Source organism: Drosophila pseudoobscura, chromosome X (genome assembly GCF_009870125.1).
Source record: "Drosophila pseudoobscura strain MV-25-SWS-2005 chromosome X, UCI_Dpse_MV25, whole genome shotgun sequence".
NCBI lineage: Eukaryota > Metazoa > Arthropoda > Insecta > Diptera > Drosophilidae > Drosophila > Drosophila pseudoobscura.
This window is the reverse complement of record NC_046683.1, coordinates 15,278,879-15,302,656: the sequence shown is the minus strand read 5'-3', so window position 1 is coordinate 15,302,656 and position 23,778 is coordinate 15,278,879. Positions and strand designations below refer to the sequence as shown.

Below are 23,778 nucleotides of genomic sequence, written 5' to 3'. Positions count from 1 at the left end.
AAAAGTTAAAAAACTCTGTATATTGTTCATATTTTTTATATATTCGCATCCGATCGCACACTCCTTTTCTTACTAATGGATCGTTGGTCCAAAAAATCATTAAAAATGAGTCCTTTGTTGTAGTGTTTGCTTCAACATCCAAGTTAACAGGGTTTTCATTATAAGCCAAATTGACTAATTCATTTACAAAAAAGACTGAAGCTTGTTCAGCATTTGAGTTTAGCTGAAATCCATATTTCTTGAAGCGCGGATCTAATATCGTGGCCATCCTAGTTACAGTCCGTTGCTCATATGTAGAAAGGGGTTTTTTCATATTTTCCCCTACTTCAGTTTTTAACTGTGGTGAAAGATTTTCGACTGGACGATAAAGTCCATATGCCAATGGTATTATCAATGAAATTGATAATCTTTTCGGAAACTTTCTTAATAAATTACAATATTTTTTTTATAATCTTTCAAAATATTTATTTCCTCGGCAGTAAATGGTAGCGGTGCATTTGTGGTGGATAATAACACACTAGCAATGCATTCATGAGTTGCTAATATTCTCTGTATCATAATGAGAAAGCTGTTCCATCTTGTTGGGGTTTCCTGCAACAAAGTATATGCGAAATTTTCCTGAACTAATTTTTAGTTTTCGTTCGCAATAGAACTTTGTTTGAAAAACCTCACTATGGTTTTACATTTTGAAAATAAAGCTTTTGAAACATCGTCATGGTCAAAATTTAAACCATCTTGGACCACCAAATTAATGGTGTGGGCGCAACATGGCAGATTTTTGATCTTTGAGCTGGCATTGTCAGTTACAATGCAAACCGTTTTATCCAAGACGTTCCAAGATGTCAATATATCCTTTAAGGTGCACTCGCAATTCGCTGCAGAACTGCGACGTTTGCCTTAAATTAGACAAAAATTTCCTAAACATACTTTCTAATTGCTTGCGACGTGTATTACCTTTTTAAAAGAAGCGATCCATTTCTTTTTTTTGAATAAATGCGCACAAATTGTCTTTGCTGATGGGTAAACCATACTATCGTCCACTATCGCCCACTATCGAAACATTGAACCATCGATAGTTTAGTAGCGCGATAGTGCCCTACCATCGATAGTGCGAAAGTGCCATCGATAGTTCTCTACCTCTACGCTTAATTTAATATTTAATTACAACAGTTTGGGTTTTGCATTTGCTGCATTTGGCGCTGCGCGTTTGTTTACGGCTGTCTGTAATCGTCTCCATATCGTGCGTGCGACTCTGCGTGAGCAGCATCAGGAATTTGTGTGCATTATCTCTGCAACAGCGCTCTATTCCTGCATCATCTGCAGACCGTTTGAGTGAAACCGAAAGTAGAATATTGAGCTATACAAAGAATTAAGAGGTAAATTTGCCAAGCAGATTGGTTTCATTGTTTTTTTTTTGTCGTGCTATGCTGTTTTTTCCCCCAAAAAAAAAATTGTGCAATACGCACACACACTCAGAAAGGGGGGAGAGTGGCTTGTTGAAGGTGTCACTCAAAAGGAGAAAAGTAAAGAAAAGCCGGAGCGCGGAGTTGAGCAGCTTCAAAAAAAAGCTAGCAAACAAACACCAATTGGAATCGCACACAAACACACATGTGTGTGTGTGTATATATGAATAAATATGCATACATACTGTTGTAGCATGTAAATAAGAACGACCTACCTAAGCCTCCAAGTCATGGTGCAAGTGTATGGAAATGTAGTTTTTTTTTCGTTATTGTTCACAAAAAAATGTTCCAATTTGAATAATTCGGACACAAATTAATGGATTTCTCGTTCCGCGAGTGCAACGCAACGGTAAAAAATAACATTATAAATACATACATGACATGTACATAGCGTGTTCGATTGCGAGTGTGTGGGTGAGTGTGTGCATACCTGCGTGTGTACATTCCGCTATGTACATTTTTTCATACTTATTAGTCATCTTTGGACCTCTCCTCCCCCGATCTTGATATATTTTTTTTCGTGTGTGCCACAAAACAATGCGAAAATCAAGTGCTAAAAAGGCGGCTGCTGCCAAAAGGGAAATACGAAAATTCAACAAGAAGAAAACTTGCAAGTGTGGTGGTGTGTGTGTGTGTAAGCAAGAGATTTTCACTTAGAGAGAGCCCCACGTAAATTACGGTATATATATAAATATGTGTGTGTGTGTGTGTGTGTTAGTGGCAGGACACCCAAAAAGCAAAAGCAACGAAAAATGTTCATGCTTTTGAGTGAGTAGGGTGAAAGCGGGGGCGGTGAAAGAGGATTCGAGAAAAGCATATAACGGCTCCTTTTTTCTGCTGCTGCTGCTAGCGCCAAACGCTGCGCAGTCGCTGCCAGCGTCGCACCGTGTGCCACGAGATTTTTTGAAATTTGTTTTTGTCACATTTATGCTCTCTCTCTCTCTCTTTCTCTGTGTATCTTCGTGCTACATACGGAGGATGCTTGACAACTTCTCCGGACCAAAACTCCAGGGGTATCTCTCCTCAAGGTTTCCCTCGAGTTTCATTCCAAGGTCCACGCACACACACCCATGAAACACACTGTCGTATGCACATGTGCTCATTTAATCGGAAATTGCATGGCAGCAGTCGGTCTAATACTAATTCTTCGAATCAAATATTCCAACATAAAGGCATTGTCCAGCTGAACCGGCTCCCACACACGCCCCCACATTCGCACCAATCCGCGGAAGCGTCAGCGAACCATCCATCCAAATGGAAATGCAGTAATTGCAGCCCATTCATTAATAATTGTGATACCGATTAAGCAATCGCATGCATTCCACATTCTCATTCCCACCTCCACCTCCTGCGGTTGCACCTCCACTTGCACCAGCCATATAATTGAATGCATTGCTACAAGGCATATTTAAAGTGATAATGTACGGTACAAGTGGGAGTGAGAGGACAACAGTAACCAGAGAGCACCGGTCTCTCTCCCCTCTCTTCTTCTCATTACCATTACACTCAATAAGATCAGCATCACACAAATCTCTCAATTAATCTCACGGTACTCGTTTGTTCGTGTGTGTGTAGGTGTGTAATTGAGTGATAATCTAGGTCTCCCTCGTGCACACGGCAGCCATGCAGTTTAACAGTTGAAAGCATTCGCATTGTCTTTATAATTGAGTGTAGTAGAGTTGGTGGTGGGGGGGGTAAGTGACAGGCATTAACAGGTGGAGCATGTGTGCATATTTTGTTCAATTAGCAATTTGCGCTCAATTGACAATTGCAGCCCCAACTGCAAAGAAACTCGAAGAAGCGTCGAGAATGAGTCAAAAAGAGAGGTCTGTGGAAGAAGATTAATACAAAGAGAACGCGTGCGAGACAAAGAGGGAAAAAACAAACGCAAAATGAAAAAAAAATTATAAAGCAACACAGAATTGAGCATTAAAAGTAAAGAACATGTGCAAAAAAAAAAGAAAATAATAATTGGGAAACAGGAATGGAATGAAGCACACCGCACAAATACAAGCGTAAAAGAGATTTACACAAATTGCGCTAATTATAGAGCGAGAGCAGCAACAAATGTACAGAGACCAAAAAAAAAAAAAAAATACAAAAAATAAACAAAATAAAGAAAGAATTTTTTTTTTTGTACCAGTAAGACTCGAATCTCATGTCTCTCACTCCCACACACTAACAAACAGCTGAAGAAATACCAAAATTTGTGTTGGCTGCAGTTGTTGCCCCTGGCCTATGTACAGTTATAAACATATGCATATGTATGTACATAGATATGTGTATGTTAATTATATACATATGTACATGGGTATGTGTGTTCATGTAAAAACAGTTTCGGGTCAATTGACTTTTAGTGTACTGTAGTGCACACACATACACACCCACAGAGAGCGTGGTATGTATGTGTGCGCAGGCCGAAAGGAAAAAGCTCGCAAAAAGTAGCAGCAGCGTACGCGCATAGAAACACCGCACGCAACAAATCGCCTGAGCCCCCCACCCGCACACCAATCGCCCATAAAGCCTAAGCTCACCACACACACACACACCCATACACACACATGTATATATTTATATATACATACCACATAACGCACACAAAGAAAAAGGAGAAAGCATGCTCTTGGCTCCTGCTGCTGCTGCTGCTGCTGCTGCTGCTCTGCTTCCTTTCGAAACCCATGCCTATTCCCACTCCCACTCTGGCTTGCCGCCTCGTCACCGCACCGTGGTTCCAATAAGCTCGAAACCATCTCGAGCCTTGATTCTGTACGCGCTCTCACTCGCTCGCTCTCCCTCTCTCTCGCGGTGCCTCTCCTTTTGCAATTAGCGAGAGGAGTTCTATGGGAAAAGTTGTGCTGCCCCCGAAATCCGTACGCCTCTGCCTTTTATTATGAGGAGGAATAACTGTGAAATCTTCGTAAATATTTAACGGGATCAGGGGGTGGGGGGGGCCCAGGCCTGCAACTTGCTCATTAGGGAAAGCTCTCCCCCGAGTGGGTTTTCAGCGAGCAAAGCTCACTGTGAGTTTAATTTGTATTAACTCAAAATGCGGTCGCCACCTGATTCCGTTCCCGTTTACCGTTTGTCAATGACATCAGCATCTTTTTGTGCCCCCCCCGCCACACCGTGTGCAAATGTGGGGCGGTATGGTATGTGATTGTGGCATGACTGTGATGTGCCCCTGTCCTTCCTATTGTGGCTTACGTATTCCTTCTCCTTCTACGTGGTACTACCGCTGCTGCTGCTGCAGTTGACGTTTTCGGCCAGAGATAAAACGTGGGTGCTGATGAGGATGGAGAAAAGGGAAAAGAAGTAAAAGTAGGAGCAAAAAAATAAATAAACTTATATAAAAGGAAATAAAACGCGCTCGACTGCTTCTTCTGACTGTGTTTTTGGGTGCCTGTTTCTGGCATTGACAGCCACCCTGCCCCACCAACCACCAACCACTACCCACCACCCAAGGCACAAGGCACAAGGCTATGTGTGCGTAATTCGTTTGAAAAAGGATTGTATAGAACGAGTATTAGACTCTTTCTGGTTAAGATCAGCAGACAAAATAGATCTGAACCAAAAAAAAAAAGGTAAATATACTAGGTGCCTGTACTTTGTACCTATGTATAAACATGTGTACAGATATCTAGCGAATATCTCTTTTGCTTGGATATTTCCGATTGGATCAATTTTCCACTTGTTGTGGCACACACAAACAGAAATCGTGAACGAGAGCGGGGTATTCCCATAGTCTGAATATCGACTATGGCGCACTTCCTTCCTTTATTTCCCCTTCTTTCCTTCCATTCTGGCGGTGGCTCGTTGTTTCTGTTGCTCTTGTGTCAGCAACAGGACACTCACACACAAACACACACACACACACACACCGTACAACGAACGAGTGGGGCGGCGAGAGAGGTACACGCAAAACAACAGAAACAGAAACAGGCGCAGAAATAACAACAACAACAAACGTCGACAACATCGACAGTGTTGTCTTGTCGTCGTAATGACCGTCTAACGGTTCCTATGCGTATGGCTTGTGTGTGCATGTGTGTGTGTGTGTGTATCCCTCGTCAGCGGTCAGGGTTGACTCGAGTCAGACCGAGAAGATACAGGGCACAAGGATTGAGACCGGTGAAATCCGCCTTCAGAGCTCCCAGCTTCATGCAACCAGCAACAAAATTAAGTGCGCCACTGAGGGGAGCTTTGGAGCCCTTGGTGCCTGGGTGCCTCGGTGCCTGGGTGCCCGGAACTCGAGCCAGAAAATGTTACTTGGTTTTTGGTCTTATTGGGGTTTTGGCTCGAGAAACGTTGAATGTATGTGTGTTGTCTGTGTGTGTGTGTGTGTTTTCCCTGGAATCGATAAAGCATACTTATTTGGATTTTTGGTGCAACATGCTTTAAAATATGTATGTATACACACACACACGGTCACACGGAGAGATAGAGAGAGGAGAGACGGAAACGTGGAAACGTGGAAGCGTATTCCCAGCGCTTTGTGTGTCATATTTTACCGTTATATGCTCAGCCGCACATAACCTCAACCGCGTTATGGCCTGCGCCTCGAAAAGCTCCATTCCCACCGCCCGCACACACCTCTGCCTCTACCTCTTCCGTATCCCTGTGTCTCTTTCGCTCTCCTCCCTGTCTCGGTTTTACTGTGTGTATGTTCGAGTTAGACCAAACTCGAGATTAGCTTCCGGAGGGGATATAAATCATCTCTCGGTTCGTTGCTCAAGTTATAAATATTAAATATTCAAAAGCGACTTTTCCCTCAAACCCACACCCCCCCCATCCCCCACCTTGGCTTCTGGCCTGCCCTGTACATACATATATCCCTTGTAATTCCACCCCCCGTCCCGCCCTACTCTTATTTTCTTCTCTAATGGCTGGTGTGCGCTTGCTTTTGTTTCGCCCTTTCGCTTTCAGATTCGCGCTTTAAACAGCTGCTCCTGCCTCCCGCCTCTCGCCTCCCATCACATTCTCATCTCTCGTTGTCCCACTCACTCGTTCGCCTTGGCTCCCCTCTGACTTTGTGTGTGTGTTTGTGTGCGTGTCCCTTTCTCTCGCTCTTTGACATACTCCTGAGCTTCGTTACAGTTACTTTACGCATACTGGCACACTGGCGCTGGCGCTGGCACACTGGCGGTCATAAAAACCACAACGACGTGAATGAAGAAACGAAAATCTCTTTGGACGCTCTTTGGTTCTCTTCTGCTCTGCTTTGGTTTGGGTTTTTATGCTCTGAAAAGGAACAAAAAAAAACGTGGAATATGTTCGGGAATTACCATCCCAGCAGATGCACGTACAGTTCATGAATTCTCGATCATGTTGGGCCCAATCGATGGCCACGAAAAGGGGAAAATATAAACTCTGAAAAACTCTCCCAGAAAAGTTTTTTGTAGTTCTTGTAGATCTTTGGGACTAGTCCAAGAATAGGCACAATACTTGCCCCATTTGACATTTAACTCTCTTTGGTATTAAGGGTATTCATTCGGTCTAGTCTTAAAGCCAGCACCAATATTTCATTTGTGATAGTATGTTTTTGTGTTGTTTTGCATTTTCTTCCTTTTTTTTTGTTTTCATGCGAAAAATGAAAACTTCCCTCCATTGTTGCTTCTGTTTGTGTGTAAGTTTTTGCTTTTGTGCTACTTAACCTTTTTTGTTTTTGTTGTTGTTTGCAGCCTTCAAAGTTGTTGGCAAAAGTATTTTATGCTGTAGTATGACGGAAAGTTTTTGTGCGGGTGTGTGTATGATTTTTTTTTTTCGGTTTTTGGTTTTTGTTTTCTGGTCATGCCGCTTGATTTTGTGCACTCCTCCCCGCCGCTCGTTGGCGACTATCGAGTGGCACAGCTACTTTTTCATTTCCCCTCCCCTCCCCCACCCCACCCCACCCGTTCGCTTTGATTGTTTAAGTGCACTCAGCATGCAAACAATGCCGTTAGTAGCAACAAAGGCCGGTTGCTGGCTGGGTTTTTATTTCGTTTTCCTGTGCTGTGTTTTTCTAACTGGTTTGCATAAACTTCTCCAGAGCGCTGAGGACTGCTGGCCAGAGCCAGTATGGCATGGAGACTTGTTAGACTTACTCTTCCACGGAAGCAGATTGGCAAAGGAGGAGGAGAAAATACGAATAAGGATGATCATGATGCGTTGGCCCCATCGCACACTCTCCTCCATGCCATGGCCTCCTGCATTCCGCCTTTACCACTGAAATTCTCTCTCTCTCTCTGGCATTCTCTCTTGTTGCCCGCTGGCCACTGCCACAGCTTTGTCAATGACATGTCCTTCTATCTGTGTCATTCTCGCTCTTTTGCTCTGTTTCTCGCTCCGTTTTGGCGTGCGTGTTCGCTGGTGTACGTGATGCTGCAGTTTACTGTTACTCGTTAAAGTTAATGCTTTTAAAATGGCTTATAAGTAATTTGTTGCTGTCGTTGACACCTATGCCGAGCATTTTACAAGATTCGCTTTTTCGCCACTTTTTCATCACATTTTCCACATTTTCTTTTCTTTGTGCCCTCCTCGGGGTCGTAGCTCTTTCTTTAATTTCGTTTCGCTTTAATATCCACCAACATACATATGTGTGTGTGTGTGACCGCTTGAATGTGTTCATGACACGCACATCAGCTGTTTACACCGGACTTAACCCGTACGTACGTTACATATAAGAGCTTTCATTCAGAACATACTATGTATATACCGCATATATTACGGTATTTATGTATGTACATATCTCATTCAATGTGTGTGTGTGGGTGTGTGTTTGTTTAGCGGCTAGTGACAGATAGCAAGCAGTGCGCTCCGATGAGCTGTCAAGCAGTGCATACGCAAACCGTAACCCGTCGTAAAAGACGTAGAAGAATTTATTTACATTCTGCATCTTTCTGCTTTAATGCTGACTAAAAATTTCTGGAAATTTTTGGAAATTGTGGACACACCAGGATGAGTGCTATAGATGGGAGATATGTAGGTCTTTCGGATATGGTTGAATCGACTCGACTCCGTACTCTTCCTGGCTGCTAATCTCGAACAAATACACTGTACCCGCAGTAGTAGCGGGTAAATGAAAACTGTGAAACGCAAACTAAAATTAGGTCGACATCTTGCCACACCCCCCAAGCCCCAAGCCCCAACCCCAACCCCAGAGCAGCAGTAACATAGAGCAAGTGGAATGGTACAACAATTTGCCAAAAATAATTTCTCTGTGCGACAATTTTCATGCACCAAAACAATACTTATACACAGACAGGGGACAGTGAGAGATACACTCAGGCACACAGAGACAAGTGACAAGGGGAGACCAGAGAAGAACAGAACCGACCAGGCCAGGCCAGACCAGACCAGGCCAGAGAAGATGAAAAATCGCTGAAAGCGAAAGAAAAGTACTTGAGTTATTGGAGCAGACAGCGACAGGCGTGCATGTGGGCAAGGGGTAAGGGGGTATGGGGATTCAGGGCGGGTGGGGAAGGCGGTTAGGCGTTCGCGTCCGAGCTGTCACTCAAACGGGCACCAGAAAAGTGCGAGGCGTTGATTTGGTCGTTCGTCTCTCTGTTGTTTCATCTATTTTTTTTCCCCCTCTTCTCTGTGTTTGTTTTCTTTGCATGTCTCTTTATTCTTTGGCTGGTGCTTTTTAGAAACGATAAATTAAGTTAAAAATTCACTTATTCGCACACACACACACACACACGCATGCACACATATCCATATACCAGTGGGCGGTGGGCGGTGGGCGGTTGGCTGGTGGTGGGTGGCGGAAAATAGCAACAAATGTGTGGCCCCCCGTCCTCCCGTCCTGTGCGTGTTTGTGCTTGTCTCTTTGCGGCGGCTCTCTGGGTAACTGTACACTTTGTTTGCACCCTAACGGTAAAAATTGGCCAAAATGGCATGCGACGGCGACAGACGGAAAGGCGGCCACAAAAAAAACGAAAGGATAGACCGCGTGACGGGAAAGGGGTGGGGGGAGGGGGGGGGGGGGTTCGGGCACACACAATTTCGCCTCAAATTTCGAACAAATATGTTTTTGCTACGGTTTTTTTTGTTGTTGTTTCTGTTTTCCATTTTTGTTTATGTGAAAATAAAATTGTACTCGCGTCGCGCCTCGCCGTCCCTCCCCGTGTCCCGTGGTGTGGTTTGGTTTGGTTTGGTGTGGGGGCAGATGGGATGACTCTTTTTTGGTGGGACTCGTCGAGGGTAATACCGTACGTGTGATGGAAAGGTACACATGAATACTAGATCTTGCCGACTTATACATAAACCAAAACCACCCTTATTGGCGAGACTCCGAGTCCCGACATCGTGCACCCGACATGTATTTTGTTTTCTGCATTCGCGGAACCGAGTCAGGTCGAACATCGATCTTTATGCCTTCTCGGGCGCTTTCTGTGTGGAGAGCAATTGGGAGCCAAGATGTGCCCCACCGTTGAGCCACAAAGCTCGTAAGAACTTTCAAAAATAACGAAAGGGAAGCGAATAACGAATAATAGTGATCCGATCTAAACCAGATTTGGCGATCTAGCTTGTGTAGTCTCTGAGATCTAGGCGCTCATCCAGACATGGCTATACCTACTTTCTACGGTCCTTCGGGGTCTTACACCCCTATATCGGGTATAGAAATCACCGATAAATGATCAATTTTTCGGCTTGTACTTGTGGGTATCGTTTGGTCGGTATCCTTTTATGTTCTGACTGTGACTGGCAGCCAACAGAATGATACCACATCATCATCATCGTTGAATGCGCAACGCGAACAGCAATTGCTTTGAATATTGGTGTGTCCATGCGAGTGTGTACACACCGTTTCAGAGCAAGGAGGCTTTTATTTTTTTCTTCCTGTGCAAACATTTCTATCCGAATTTTTTTGTTTTGTCCATCCATAAAGCAACGTCAAAAGGATTGCCCGCCCGGTAAATTGGCTTCAGGCCCGTTAAATGCGTTTGCGTGTAGAGGAGCTCGTATTTTTGCCTCCATTTCTTTCGATTCCCCCCCCTTTCTCGTTGTGGCTGTTGTTGCTTTTACTGTTGCTTAGTCGCAACGCATTTCGAACTTAATTATTATAATTAATTGGCAAGAAAACGACGAGCGACGAGCACCCCGAATACTCCTCGACACGCAACAACACGATCCGCCGCAAGGCACCCCTCCGCAGGACCCAGGCCAAAGGCGCTCTATCGCGAGAGACATTTGCAGTGCAGGGAACCCGATTATCAAAACAACAAAGGGGTAGCACCATGAATTTAATACATTACATTCATGTTCCAGTTGAAAAACGCTTCTCAAAAGGATCTCTCAACAGGCTAATGAGGCGAAACACTCACGAAAGATCAAATTCTCTTCGAGATCTTATGGAGGAATGTCGAGGGCATTGTGGCAACTGCAAATCCGTCAACCAGAAACGTTGGCAGGACCTTATTGACCCATGCCAGGTCGGGGCAAGGCCGTAAAGGAATGCAAAGGCAATTGGTTTCCTTAAATTCCATGCTTTCTTACTTGTTCTATTGGGAAGCCTAGAAATGCCTCAAAAGGATATTTATGCAAAGAATATCTTAAAGAAAAAGTAATCTGGATAATTGCTATGCAGGAATAAAGGAATTCTGAGATACAATTGGGAGTACAAGAAGACCTTTCCCAAAGGTTAAACACGTAATTGTGGCACATATACTGGACGGAGTTGGTTGGAGAGATTTCATCGCCATCGGATTACCAAAGAAAGGAAAAACGAGCCGAGCTTTTTGTATGCAACCTTATGCATACATACATATATAGTAATCTTTCTTGTTTAAATTAGACTTCTTTCAACACTGTGACGTTTTGACGCGGTCGCATCCAGGGCGGCCGACAAAAGCTGCCAGTTTTTGCTGAATAATTTAGCATTTCCAAACCGATTCGCATGCCCTGCGCTGCCCCAAAGAGCAGAACAAAGACCCACACACACACAATAAAATATAAAAAAATAAATGCTTACATAAAAACATGAATAAGAACAATTGTTAAGCCATTTTGTACGTATGAAAGCGGAATTATGCAAATGCAAAATAAATACAACACACGAGGAGAGGATTGCCTTGCCTGTGGATGACAGGCAAGGCAGGATGACGAAGTAGAGAAAGAGTGTCCGCCCGCCCGTATGCAACAGCACTCAGATGCTGCTGCTGCTACTGTCACGAGGACACCAGTATACCAGGCCGCGTGCCACCAGCCAGCCGTGGGTCGCGTGCGTGTGTGCCCCAGTCGTGCCGCGTGTCAATGTACCATTGCTGTTGCTGTTGCTGTTGCCGTTTGTGCCATGTGTCATGCAAATCGAATCTAAATATTATTTCTCCTGTTGCTTCAACTTTACATAATGCTATGCACACACACACACACACACACAAGCCAGTTCCTTTGCCACATAAATGCAAACAACAAGTGTTGGGTCTTGTGGCCCATACACTTTGCATAGATTAATTTGTACTTGCCATAGGAATATGTCTACAATCTTCAATGACGACTACTGGGAACGATTTTTCGCGCGCAACCAACCGAGGAGCGCTGTCGCATGACGCGGAAAGGGTGCCCCAAGTTTCGGTCTTGCCTGCTTTTAAGCAGCAGCAACAGTAACGGAACGGAACAGAAGAGAACTGGCAAAGTAAACACCTGAACAAACAAACAAACAAAAACAGCTGCTAGGCAGAGAGTGGCACACTGCTATTGAATGTTCTTGGTTCTTTTGTTTCTTGCCATTGGCATTGCCGCCGACATTCGACATTCGACACACTTTTTAATTAGTTTTGCCACATTTCGCAAATAGTTTAAAACAAATAAACGTTGCGCACTTTAATTAAAGAGGCCTTTCGGTTGTGTGCCAGTACACCACCTCAACCTCAACCTGCACATCCACAGCCACAGCCACATCCACAACCACATCCGCATCCGCAACCACTCGTGTGCCCTGTTGTCCCTGTTCTTTTGATTTGCTTTTGCATTTAAGAATAAATATTTGCAGATATTTTTTAATTAAGTTCGCCAGTCCGCCTCGACCACAAGATGCCACAGACATATGTATGTGCATACATGCATACATATATCGATCGATACACATAAGACTGTGCTCTGCTCTGGATACAAACAATTGGAGCCTGAAAAATGCAAGAAAAATGCATATGCCATGTGCCATGTGCTACAATTGTTGGATAAACATTGAATATATTTGCCTGACTTGGTGGGGTCCAGAACACGGCACAAAATATTTATGGATTTAGCTGGAATGGAATACAATTTAAATTTTAAAATATGTGCGCACACATGGGTACCGCATGGTATGAACAGAACCCGTAAACCGTAAACCATAAACCCCGCCTAACCACAACCGTGTCAAAGCTATTGGAAGAAAACAAAACAAAGAAAAAAGCACACACAAAACAAAAACAGAAAAAAAAATAACAATGAAAAATAGAAAAACAACAGGCAAAAATGAACATTCAGACTATTGGAAGCCCCTCTCCTCCAAACTATTGAGAACTGTCAGAGAGTGGGAGAGCGGAAGAAATTGCTTTTCTTTCCTTTGGGCTGTACAAAATTTTGAATCGTAACAATTTTCAGCAGATACTATCATATGGCTCTACTCGATGACAGGAGTTCCTGACAGATAATCTCTATAGAGATCTAAAGCCACCAAATAACATGTACACAAAGTAAACGAATTCGAGGAAATGTGGTACATGATTTTAGGACCGTTTCAAACCGACTGACATCTGTACAGAACCTGTACGTCGATAAGTGAGGCCAAGTGAGGCTATTAAATGCCAAATTAATAGGTTGAACAAATCGTTTTTTCACTGAAAGCCGTGCCAAGAGACCCCAATTGTTGGGGGCTTGTATATGTACGTGTCTACATATAATCGATTGAGTGGAGTGTACAAAGAAAAGATGTGTGTACTGTCTGATCTATAAGTTATATGCTCGCTGAATCGATTCAATGACAGCCCACCATTTCAATGTTACCCACTGGGAAGCACTCACTGCCTTTGAGTTACTTCAAGAATAGAGTGTGGCAGTCATCTAATTAATGAAGGGATGCTCAGGCCTTAACGTAAATACAGCACAGGTGTAGTTCCAGATGAGAGAGAGACAGATTCGCCTCTGCTATATAACAAAATAAAATATAGCTGCAAAGTACAGTTGTGTTTCTTAGTAAAAACAAATACTTGTACGAAATAATCAAAATATTTGAAGCGAATAAACTTCAAGAATAGACACTTTGTACAGTCTATCTTTGTACAGTCCTCAATGAATGTTGGATTATGGCGACAAACTACAGTTGCGCTCCTTACAATATGGAGACAAAGTACAGTTGCGTTCCTTTGAGCTATTGCCAGGCGTCTCTTAGTAGCAAAATAGCACGAAATGTGCTAGATAACTAACGTGAGAGAACGATAAAATGTTGAATTTGAGAAACAACAGATAATCGTCGAATGAATCCACACATGTACGTACATAAATACTATTCCAATCAATTAAGCAAGTCGCTTGTATTAAAATGCTGAACTGAACGCTCATCAATATAAATGAGCCACACTGGAGCGGGCATGTGCGAGTACTCGTGCACACATTAGCACAAATTGCAATTGCAATTGCAATTGGAAAACATGTGTGCTCTCCGTGTCTATTCTGTGACCGTGTGTGAGTGTGTGTACATTTGTTTACGTGGTCAGACGGTTTTTATTTGCATTAAAATTGAGGTTAATAACTATGGGGCAGATTTGTTGCAACTGTCAATGCATGTCCATTAGAACGCTTGCGTCCGTTCAATTTGATGCGTCAAATGGTCGATTAGTGTGACCGCAACCCCCAACAGGCACTCGGCAGCCAGCCGCTCGGTACTCGCCGATTACAGAATCCTATATTATTAATGCCCCAAACCAGAGCCCACCCTCCCCACAACCGAACCACCTAACGTGTGAGTGAGTGGATATTCTCCTATGCTAATTTTAGAAGCCGGGAGCGAGGAGAAATAGCCGTAGTTGTGGCTGTTGTGTGGACAAGTGGCAGTAGGTCAGACGATTTAGCCACGTTAAATCCAAAAACTGGCTATCTATTACTATGGAGTAACAAGAGATTTTAGGATAAAAGCCAGAAACTCTGTTTAGGAGAAGTCGTGAAGTGAAACAGTGCGAAAGTCTTGGATCCATGCTTCTGTGATTGCAGTCGATCGACAGGACAATGAAAGAATATATGTATGTTTTAGAAAGTACACAAAAATCGCTAAACATTGGCAAGATTATCCTAATCATGTGGGTGTTTTTGTTAGCTATCAAGCTATATAAAGTCCAGCTTATTGGGCAGCACTGGCAGTCTGGTGTGGTGTCGGCTGTTGGGCAGCACTGGCAGCACCAGTAGCTGTCATTGTTGGCTGTGTTGCCCGTGGCCGGTTTGCCGTTGCTGCTAACGAGTATGTGATGCTACGGACCCAGACAACTTTTGGCACAATTAAATTAGCATTTCAGTTTGGTCGGTCGTTTCGTTGCACATTATTATACTCGAGAGATTTAATACCAAGTGCCGCTTATCTAATTAGTCTGACATGTGAGCTGCTTTTAACCTGGCTTCCTGCATGCACATTCACGTACGAGCACATTGAGGACGACCTCCCCCCTGGATGCCCCAGACGACCACGGGCCTGAGTGCAGCAAACTTCGTTCGGGCCTTTCCGTTCGTTACCTTTGATTATGCCGAAAATATTTTCACAAAGAGAATATCGTTTGCATAATTGCTTTTTAATTACCATATTTTCCTCTAAGCTGGTGCGTGTGTGTCTGTTCGAAAGGCGGCAGGCGGCACCACACAGCACAGAGCAGCACAGACTCTCCAAAGGTAAACAAAGGTTCTGTGCCTGCTGTTGCTGCTGTCTGGCAGTCTGGTTGGCCGGCTGACTGGCTGGCGTGTCTTTTCCTCGTTTTATATACCGTACCACTCGTAGAGTACAAGAAGAAGTACATATATCGTACGAGTATGTGACAGGTCGAGGGACAGCTCTCTGTGTATGATATTAGATATTGGGTAGTATTAAAACATCCTTTATATGCGATTCAAATAACTTGTATGACCAATGTCTAGAGATCACTTTCTTTTCTTTTCTTTTCTGAATTAGTGTACAGGGTATGCCCCCAACTCGGTTTATCCCACCTAGCGCACAGTATTTGTAGTGGGGTATGGTTCAGAGAAGAGCATGGCGACGACACGTACAAACGGAATGCCGAAAATGTACTTAATGTGTATTTGTGCGATCGTGTAAACGCAAAAATATGCGCCAAAGCCATAAAAACTGAACAATGAGCAGAAAAATGCGAATATATGCATGAAAATTAGCCGCTTAGTCAGGCAGGAAGGAAGGGTAGGGGCCGAGATACAGATACAGGCAGTGATAAAATGTTGTTTTCTCTTCGCCTCGGAAACTTGTTTAATAATTAAAAAATCGGCACACTCACACGCGTACACACACGTGTAAACATATCAAATCGGAATTAGAAACTTTCGAAACGTCACAAGACTGTTGATAATGCGCGCGGGTAGCATGACGTTGGACCCACAGCTCTCTGGGCGGGAAGTGGCATTATTCATTCATTATTCATTGAAACAAAATCGTATTTAATTGATACGTTATGATATCTACAAAAAATGCAATAATATTTTTGATTTATAGTAAATGAAGACCTAAATTATTTTCTACCCTTCAAAGTAAAAAGTTAAGGATGAGCTACGAGTTATATGGTTGGTAAATGTGTGTTCTCAACCGTGTGTGGGCGTGTAACTTTTGTAAATTTACAGTAAGGTTTAATTCAAATATTTTTCATATTTTTGTTAGTTTTGTTTCTTGTTTAAGCACAGAACTCCAAAATAAATGTAAATTTAACCAGAGTAACGGCTAACTTTCTGCCAACAAGCAAACACATGTGTGTCAATAAATGTGAAACCATATTGGAATAGTCTATATTTAATTGTTTTATCTCAATATTTTTTCTACAAATTTTGCGACTTCTATTCGGCGTAGAAACTCTGTTCAATATTTTGGTTCAAGGCCATGGAAATGCTTCCGCTTTTCCGAGCTGGAGGTTTCGGAAGGTTTTTCAAATTATTGCTAATAAATAAGGAGAGGTACCTAGGGGTGGACCATTTTGGGACCAAGGAAAAAAATCCCGGCACGCGCTTTCATTCCAGTCTGCAGTCGCACCAAATGGCATCCAAATGGGTGTTTCGAATTAGCTGTGACTGCATATAATAAGCTGTGACTGCATACAATGAGCTGTGACTGCATACAATGAGCTGTGACTGCGCACAATAAGCTGTGACTGCACACATTAAGCTGTGACTGCATATAATAAGCTGTGACTGCATACAATGAGCTGTGACTGCATGTAATAAGCTGTAACTGCATACAATAAGCTGTGACTTCACACATTAAGCTGTGACTGCATATAATAAGCTGTGACTGCACATATTAAGCTGTGACTGCATACAATAAGCTGTGACTGCATATAATAAGCTGTGACTGCATATAATAAGCTGTGACTGCATACAATAAGCTGTGACTGCACAGAATAAGCTGTGACTGCACACAATAAGCTGTGTGACTGTACGTTTTAAGCTGTTTGGGTGTATGAAATTAGCTGTATTAGAGCATATGTAGTGGAATTTCTTTACATTTCCCATTCCGTTTGAAAGTAACCAATTTTTGAAGCATACATTTGTGAAGTAAATCTAATAAATAATTTTTAAATGTTCCAGTTCCGTAGAAATTGATGTGTCTACCCCTTTTCTGGCGATATTTTGTGCATGCTAAATGAACAAGTGCATTATTAATTATTGTCCACCAGCACCCACCCGCCACATTAGGATTACACTCGAGTACTTATACACAGGCACGCCCATCCATTTCCAGTCAAATTCCCATTCACATTCAATCGCCTCGGTCCGCGTCCGCGTTCGGTGATGAATTTGCGTGAGAGTGAGACGCCAAACGACAGCTGACTTTAATTTACTGTTGCGAAACGTGGCCGCCGCACAGGAGGGCGAGAGTGGGACGAGGAGGAGGTGGAGGAGGAGCCTGCCTGGAGTATCGGAACGCACGTGTGGTATGCCTCTGTCCCACTGGAATGCCGCGCCACTCTTTATTGGCATGCATTTGTTTCGGTTTCTGTTGTGTACAGTTGTCAGTCAATGCGTCAAGCGCAGAATAGCAGCAGGGAGGCAAACCTGCACGTCCTGTCTGTCTGTCTGTCTATCGCTAGCGATGGACTTCGGCCGTGTCGACACGGAACGACACGAGAACTAACGAAACTGTACTTAAACTTAATCTGATTTTACCTGGTTCAAAATGGGCCCTCATTCAATCTTTATTCGCGAATAATTATGCAAATCCACGTATGACGGGCACTTTTTTGTTGAATCGGAGAATAAAGCCACCTGGCCTGGTTTTTTGTCTCATGGGAGTACTCCAATATGACTGTTCAAATTCTCGCCCACTTAGGCCCATCCAATTAGCTCGGCAAATAATATGATACCAGAATATCAGATTGATTTGCCAGTGAATACGACAATTTAGAACATCCGTGGTTAACTCCATGCCCCCAGCCATCTCTAGCCTTTTTTTTGTCGGTCTCGCTCCCTCTCTCTCTCTCTCTTGTTTCTGGCCGTATGTCTGTCTGTCTTTTAGCGCTAGTCCTCGTTGGGCCTGTTTAAAGTCAACGCAACAACGCGCCGCCGTGATTGTTAGCCATCGCGCTATATTTATTCGGATGGCGTTGACTATTTTTCTAAATTCTGTGCACATATTTGCATTCGTGCATTGAGAAGAAGTGACAGCCAGTGGTAGCAATAAGAATGCTCCTGTTTCAACAGTTTATTGTGAAACGGGTGCAATTAATCAAGGGCTAACAAAAAGAGGCATCAGTTGACCGAGATCATACGGAAATAGGGTGAATCGTACGTGAAGAATGGACGCTGGCATAGAGAAACGCAGCGTGTGCACTCGTTGATATCCACTCGTTAGTTCAACTAAATTTTGTTCTCAGTTGCACCGATGGTAAAGTGTTTTCATTGCTATTTCAGATGGAAAAAAACTCTTTTCTTAAGACATGATGATGATCATTCATTAGGTCATTCATTATGTATCCTTAGTATTCCTGGTTACAGTGGTTAGCCCTTTGTTAACCTTTTGAAGAGATGTTTAACAAGAACTGAAGAGAGTACTGTTCGCTTATGCGAAATTTGAACTGCCATTGAACATCATTGTTGCCTTTTGTTTCTGAAATTGATGCACTGCTCTGATGGGTAGGAGAACATACGAGAACGGACGGTACGTGCAGCAGCAGGCAGGCAGGTAGGGTGCACAGTGGCAGCGGGTCGGGGCACACAAATTTATTATTAATAAAAGCCATGTAATGCCACGTACATGCACATGCACAGGCACAGGCACATCCACGGCAGAGAAGCATAAATATATGATATTGTATAAATATAAATGCTAATGGTATCCGTTTGCCTTTCTTTTCCCATTGCTTTTGCAGGCAGGCAGAATACGCTAGCAGCCAAAAACCCAGAAGCCAGAAGCCACTTGCTGACTGATCATCATTCGGCCACCAACCAGCCCCACAGTAAGAGCTGTAGGAGGAGCATACGAAACAGGGACAGGAACAAGACATAGCCAGGAGCAGAAGCAGGAGCAGGCGTTTTTGAGCAGGAGGAGCAGCGTAGCATCAGATCTTGTGGCGGAGGTGGAGCGGCGGTGCGCGCCTCTGTGACCCAAGTCCAACATGTCTTCGCCAGCGGCCCAGAGCAACAGCAGCCAGTCGCAGTCGCCAGCGGCGGCCCAGCAGCAACAGCAGCAAAATCAAAAGGCGAACAACGCAAACAACACACACGACAACAAGAATGCCTCGGCGACGACGGGGACGGCAGCAGCCGCCACAGCAGCCTCCACAGCATCGCCAGCAGCGACAGCTGGCGGCGGCAACGGAGGCGCACCACAGAGCCCCACAAAACGGAGCACAATATCGACCAAGGAGCGTGTGATCGATAGCGTACCGTTTCCGCCAAGCCGCAAACTCACCTGCGCGGACGTGTTCGATCCACGGACCGGAAAACCACAGCACGATGTACTTAAGCAGCACTTCATACTGGAGGGACGCATCGAGGAGAGCGCCGCGCTGCGGATCATCCAGGACGGGGCCACGCTGCTGCGCCAGGAGAAGACAATGATCGACATCGAGGCGCCGGTGACGGTCTGTGGGGACATACACGGCCAGTTCTACGACCTGATGAAGCTGTTCGAGATCGGCGGTTCGCCGGCCACTACAAAGTATCTCTTCCTGGGCGACTACGTGGACCGAGGCTACTTCAGCATCGAGTGCGTGCTGTATCTGTGGTCGCTGAAGATCACCTATCCGCAGACGCTGTTCCTGTTGCGCGGCAACCACGAGTGCCGGCACCTGACCGAGTACTTCACCTTCAAGCAGGAGTGCAAGATCAAGTACTCGGAGCGCGTGTACGACGCGTGCATGGACGCGTTCGACTGCCTGCCGCTGGCGGCGCTAATGAACCAACAGTTCCTGTGCGTGCACGGCGGCCTGTCGCCGGAGATACACGAGCTGGAGGACATACGGCGGCTCGACCGCTTCAAGGAGCCACCCGCCTTCGGCCCCATGTGTGACCTGCTGTGGTCCGATCCGCTGGAGGACTTCGGCAACGAGAAGAACTCGGACTTCTACACGCACAACTCGGTGCGGGGCTGTTCGTACTTCTACAGCTATGCCGCCTGCTGCGACTTCCTGCAGAACAACAATCTGCTGTCGATCATCCGGGCGCACGAGGCGCAGGACGCCGGCTACCGCATGTACCGCAAGAGCCAGACCACCGGTTTCCCCTCGCTGATCACCATCTTCTCGGCGCCCAACTATCTCGATGTGTACAACAACAAGGCGGCGGTGCTGAAGTACGAGAACAACGTGATGAACATCCGGCAGTTCAACTGCTCGCCGCACCCCTACTGGCTTCCCAACTTCATGGACGTGTTCACCTGGTCGCTGCCCTTCGTGGGCGAGAAGGTCACCGAGATGCTGGTGAACGTGCTGAACATCTGCTCCGACGACGAGCTGATGACCGAGGAGAGCGAGGAGCCGCTCTCGGACGACGAGGCGGCGGCGCGCAAGGAGGTCATACGCAACAAGATCCGGGCCATTGGCAAGATGGCGCGCGTCTTCTCCGTGCTGCGCGAGGAGTCCGAGAGTGTCCTCCAGCTGAAGGGCCTGACGCCGACGGGCGCCCTGCCCCTCGGCGCCCTCTCCGGTGGCAAGCAGTCGCTCAAGAATGCCATGCAGGGCTTCTCGCCCAACCACAAGATTACCTCGTTCGCGGAGGCCAAGGGCCTCGATGCCGTCAACGAGCGGATGCCGCCCCGTCGCGATGCCACACCCTCGCCGGCGGAGGAGGGCCAGAAGACACTGTCGGCGGCGGCAGCAGCAGCAGCCAATGCAAATGCGAATTCAATCACTGGATAATTCTAAGTCAAGTCAGCAGTCGGCGGGACGATCGGAACGATCGTTTGTATCAGAGGATTGGAGGAGCGGAGAATTGGATCTCGGGCTTTTTAGGGATCTTGGGGAGCGGATGTCACTTAGTAGTCGAAAGTTAAGCAAACTGTTGGGAGGGAGAATGCAAATAAATAGGAATAAATAGTCTCAAGAGAGCGGCTTAGTGCCAGTAAAAAAATACACACACACACACACACACACACACACAGAAACACAAACACAGGCAGACACACAACATTCATAACAGTGAATGTCAGGGTTGCACGCAAGCGCAGCATCGAAACGAGTGGAATGGAACGCAGCGGAAACTGCAACTGGAATGAAGTTGAGAGAAGAGGAAACGGAAACACACAGAAAACAATAAAAAATAACATTTTTTCGGCATTGAAGAGATTGAAATGGATGATGAAACGTGAAACAGAGAAAAATAAAGAAAACCCAACCTCCCAAGTGGATGCTAATTATAAATGCAGTTGAAAAGGAAATATAGAATTATTATACAATACATATATATGTATATTATAATATATACAGAAATGTATATAACAATTTTGTGCAACATTATATCAAAAAAGAGCGAATGTAAAAGCTAAGCGAGGCTCTCTCTCTCTTCGACAGCAGCATTGCACCCCAAGAAAATTAGGTAAATTTAAATTATATTTGCTAACTAATTGTAAAACGAATTGAAACAAAAATGAGCCCAGCAGCAGCGGCGCTCCCTTTGCCCCCCAACCGCCCCCGAAACCAAACAGAAAACAGATAAGATCAAAAGAGAACAGAATCTACATCTAGTGCATAAATACTAAGCTGGAACTACGATTAATACTAAAGTGAATTCTACTATTTTCGTTGTGTGGCGGCGGCGTCTTGGGTGACTTATATACATACATATATTATATAAATATGTGCGCGGGTGTATTATGTAGGAGATTACGGCCAAGGAGAAGGCTTCTTCAACAGAGAAAACTACTTCCTACAACAGCAAACAAATTACAACAGCAACAATATTTTACTACAATGTTTTATTAAAAGAACAAGAAACGACTGAATCTCTATCTCTCTTTCACTCTCTGTCTCTCTCTCTCTCTCTATCTTTATATATATATATATATATATATATATATGTATATATATATCTTTATCTGAATGTTTCCCTCTCACACAAAAACACACACAGACAGACAGACACAAACACACACACACACACATTAATGCAGAGGATGATCACACTTAAAGTTAGATCGTTCCTCGCGTTTTTATCGCCGCCATTGTCGCCTCACACTCTCTCTCATCTGGTGATTGTGTATGTGGTCTTTATATACGTGCCATCTTTGTCGTAGTCATTAGCTGAATACTATATAAATGATATACAAGATACGAGTACATTATACATATGCGGATTATATTAGTACGAGTAACAACCCGATGGAATGCTGCACATCCGATGCACATTGCAGGTGCAAATGGCACTAGTACAAACACAGAGAGGCGAGAGAGTATCTGAATCGAATTGAATCTCCCTTGATTTTCCACGATTTGCATCCAGGCTCCACATGAATCTCATCTCATCCACCATCATCATCACCATCCCATCCCATCCAATAGCCCTTTTTTCTGAAACTCTCTGACATTTGCGCCTGCGTTGTTGTCGTTGTCGTGTGCAGAATCCTTTTTATACTTAAAGGAATTTTAGTTATTAACAGTCAATCGATCATGTTGAAGATTTGGATAGTGCGGAAAAACGAAAAGTGAAAATTGTGTGCAAACGGAAATTTTGTTATATTTCTTAGTTATTATTTTATAAACCTTTTTTTATATATATAAATACATACTATACATATATTTCTTGTTATCCTTTTTATAATTTGTATTTATTGTAAACTATTTATACACACACAAACAAAAACACACACACACACACAATCAGCGAGCATAGTATGAATACATAAATATATATATTTATAAACTAAATTGTTGTTTCTACTTCTACTTATGTTTTTTTTATATCTATATATATATATATATATACAACTATATATATTGTATATTTATATTGTTTACTACACTTTTTTCTATAGGCCATAAGTAATTTAATTAAATGAATTTATTAAAATGAAAAAGAAGAAAGGGAGAAAAATATACGAGCATGTGACAAAGAAGGGGCGTGCAAAAAGTTTTCTTAAACAACAAAATAAAATTATATTCTACAAACAAAAAGTAAGGGAAAATAATTAAAACCAAAAACCAAACTATGTGAATTTACTATTAAGTTTAAATTATACAACCAACAAGAAAGGAAAATTAAAAAAAAAAAAAACGAAAACAAACAGCAACAAAAATGAAAGCAAATAACGTTTACAAAAATTAAAAAGAAAGTATGTTAAAGAAAAAGAAACAAAACGAAAAAAAAATAAGTTTTCAACTTTGAAAAGACGACAAAAACAACAAAATCCAAGAGAAAGAAACCCAATTTAAAGATTTATAGAAAATCGTAATACAAAATGCAAACTTATAGCAATTTGAAGTACTTTATAATGAAATGAAATATACCTACACACATATGCCTAAGAGAAACGCATACACGAACACGAGTGTGCCCAAACAGAATACATATATAGATATTTGCAAAAATTGAGGCGGAGCCGAGCCGAGCCGGTGACGAAAGCCAGTAAGGAGGGAGAGGGCCGAGAATATACAATACAAATGCAGAAGCATCAGCAACAAACAGCAATCACAAGTGCAGTAAAAACAAACAAACAAAA

The 23,778-nt window shown here is 43.7% G+C and overlaps 1 protein-coding gene across 1 annotated transcript; it reads left to right on the top strand.

The window, feature by feature from the left end:
* The first annotated feature begins 1,097 nt into the window (after positions 1-1,097).
* LOC4814957 (serine/threonine-protein phosphatase 2B catalytic subunit 3) lies at positions 1,098-22,002 on the top strand. Its single transcript, XM_001354639.4, has 2 exons — positions 1,098-1,376; positions 18,995-22,002. Exon 2 carries the CDS (start codon positions 19,241-19,243, stop codon positions 20,981-20,983), a length of 1,743 nt encoding a protein of 580 aa, XP_001354675.3. The 5' UTR covers positions 1,098-1,376; positions 18,995-19,240; the 3' UTR covers positions 20,984-22,002.
* The last annotated feature ends 1,776 nt before the right edge of the window (positions 22,003-23,778 follow it).

What these genes read in the sequence shown, in the direction of transcription:
- LOC4814957 (XM_001354639.4), top strand. Translation starts at nt 19,241, where the DNA reads ATGTCTTCGCCAGCGGCCCAGAGCAACAGCAGCCAGTCGCAGTCGCCA.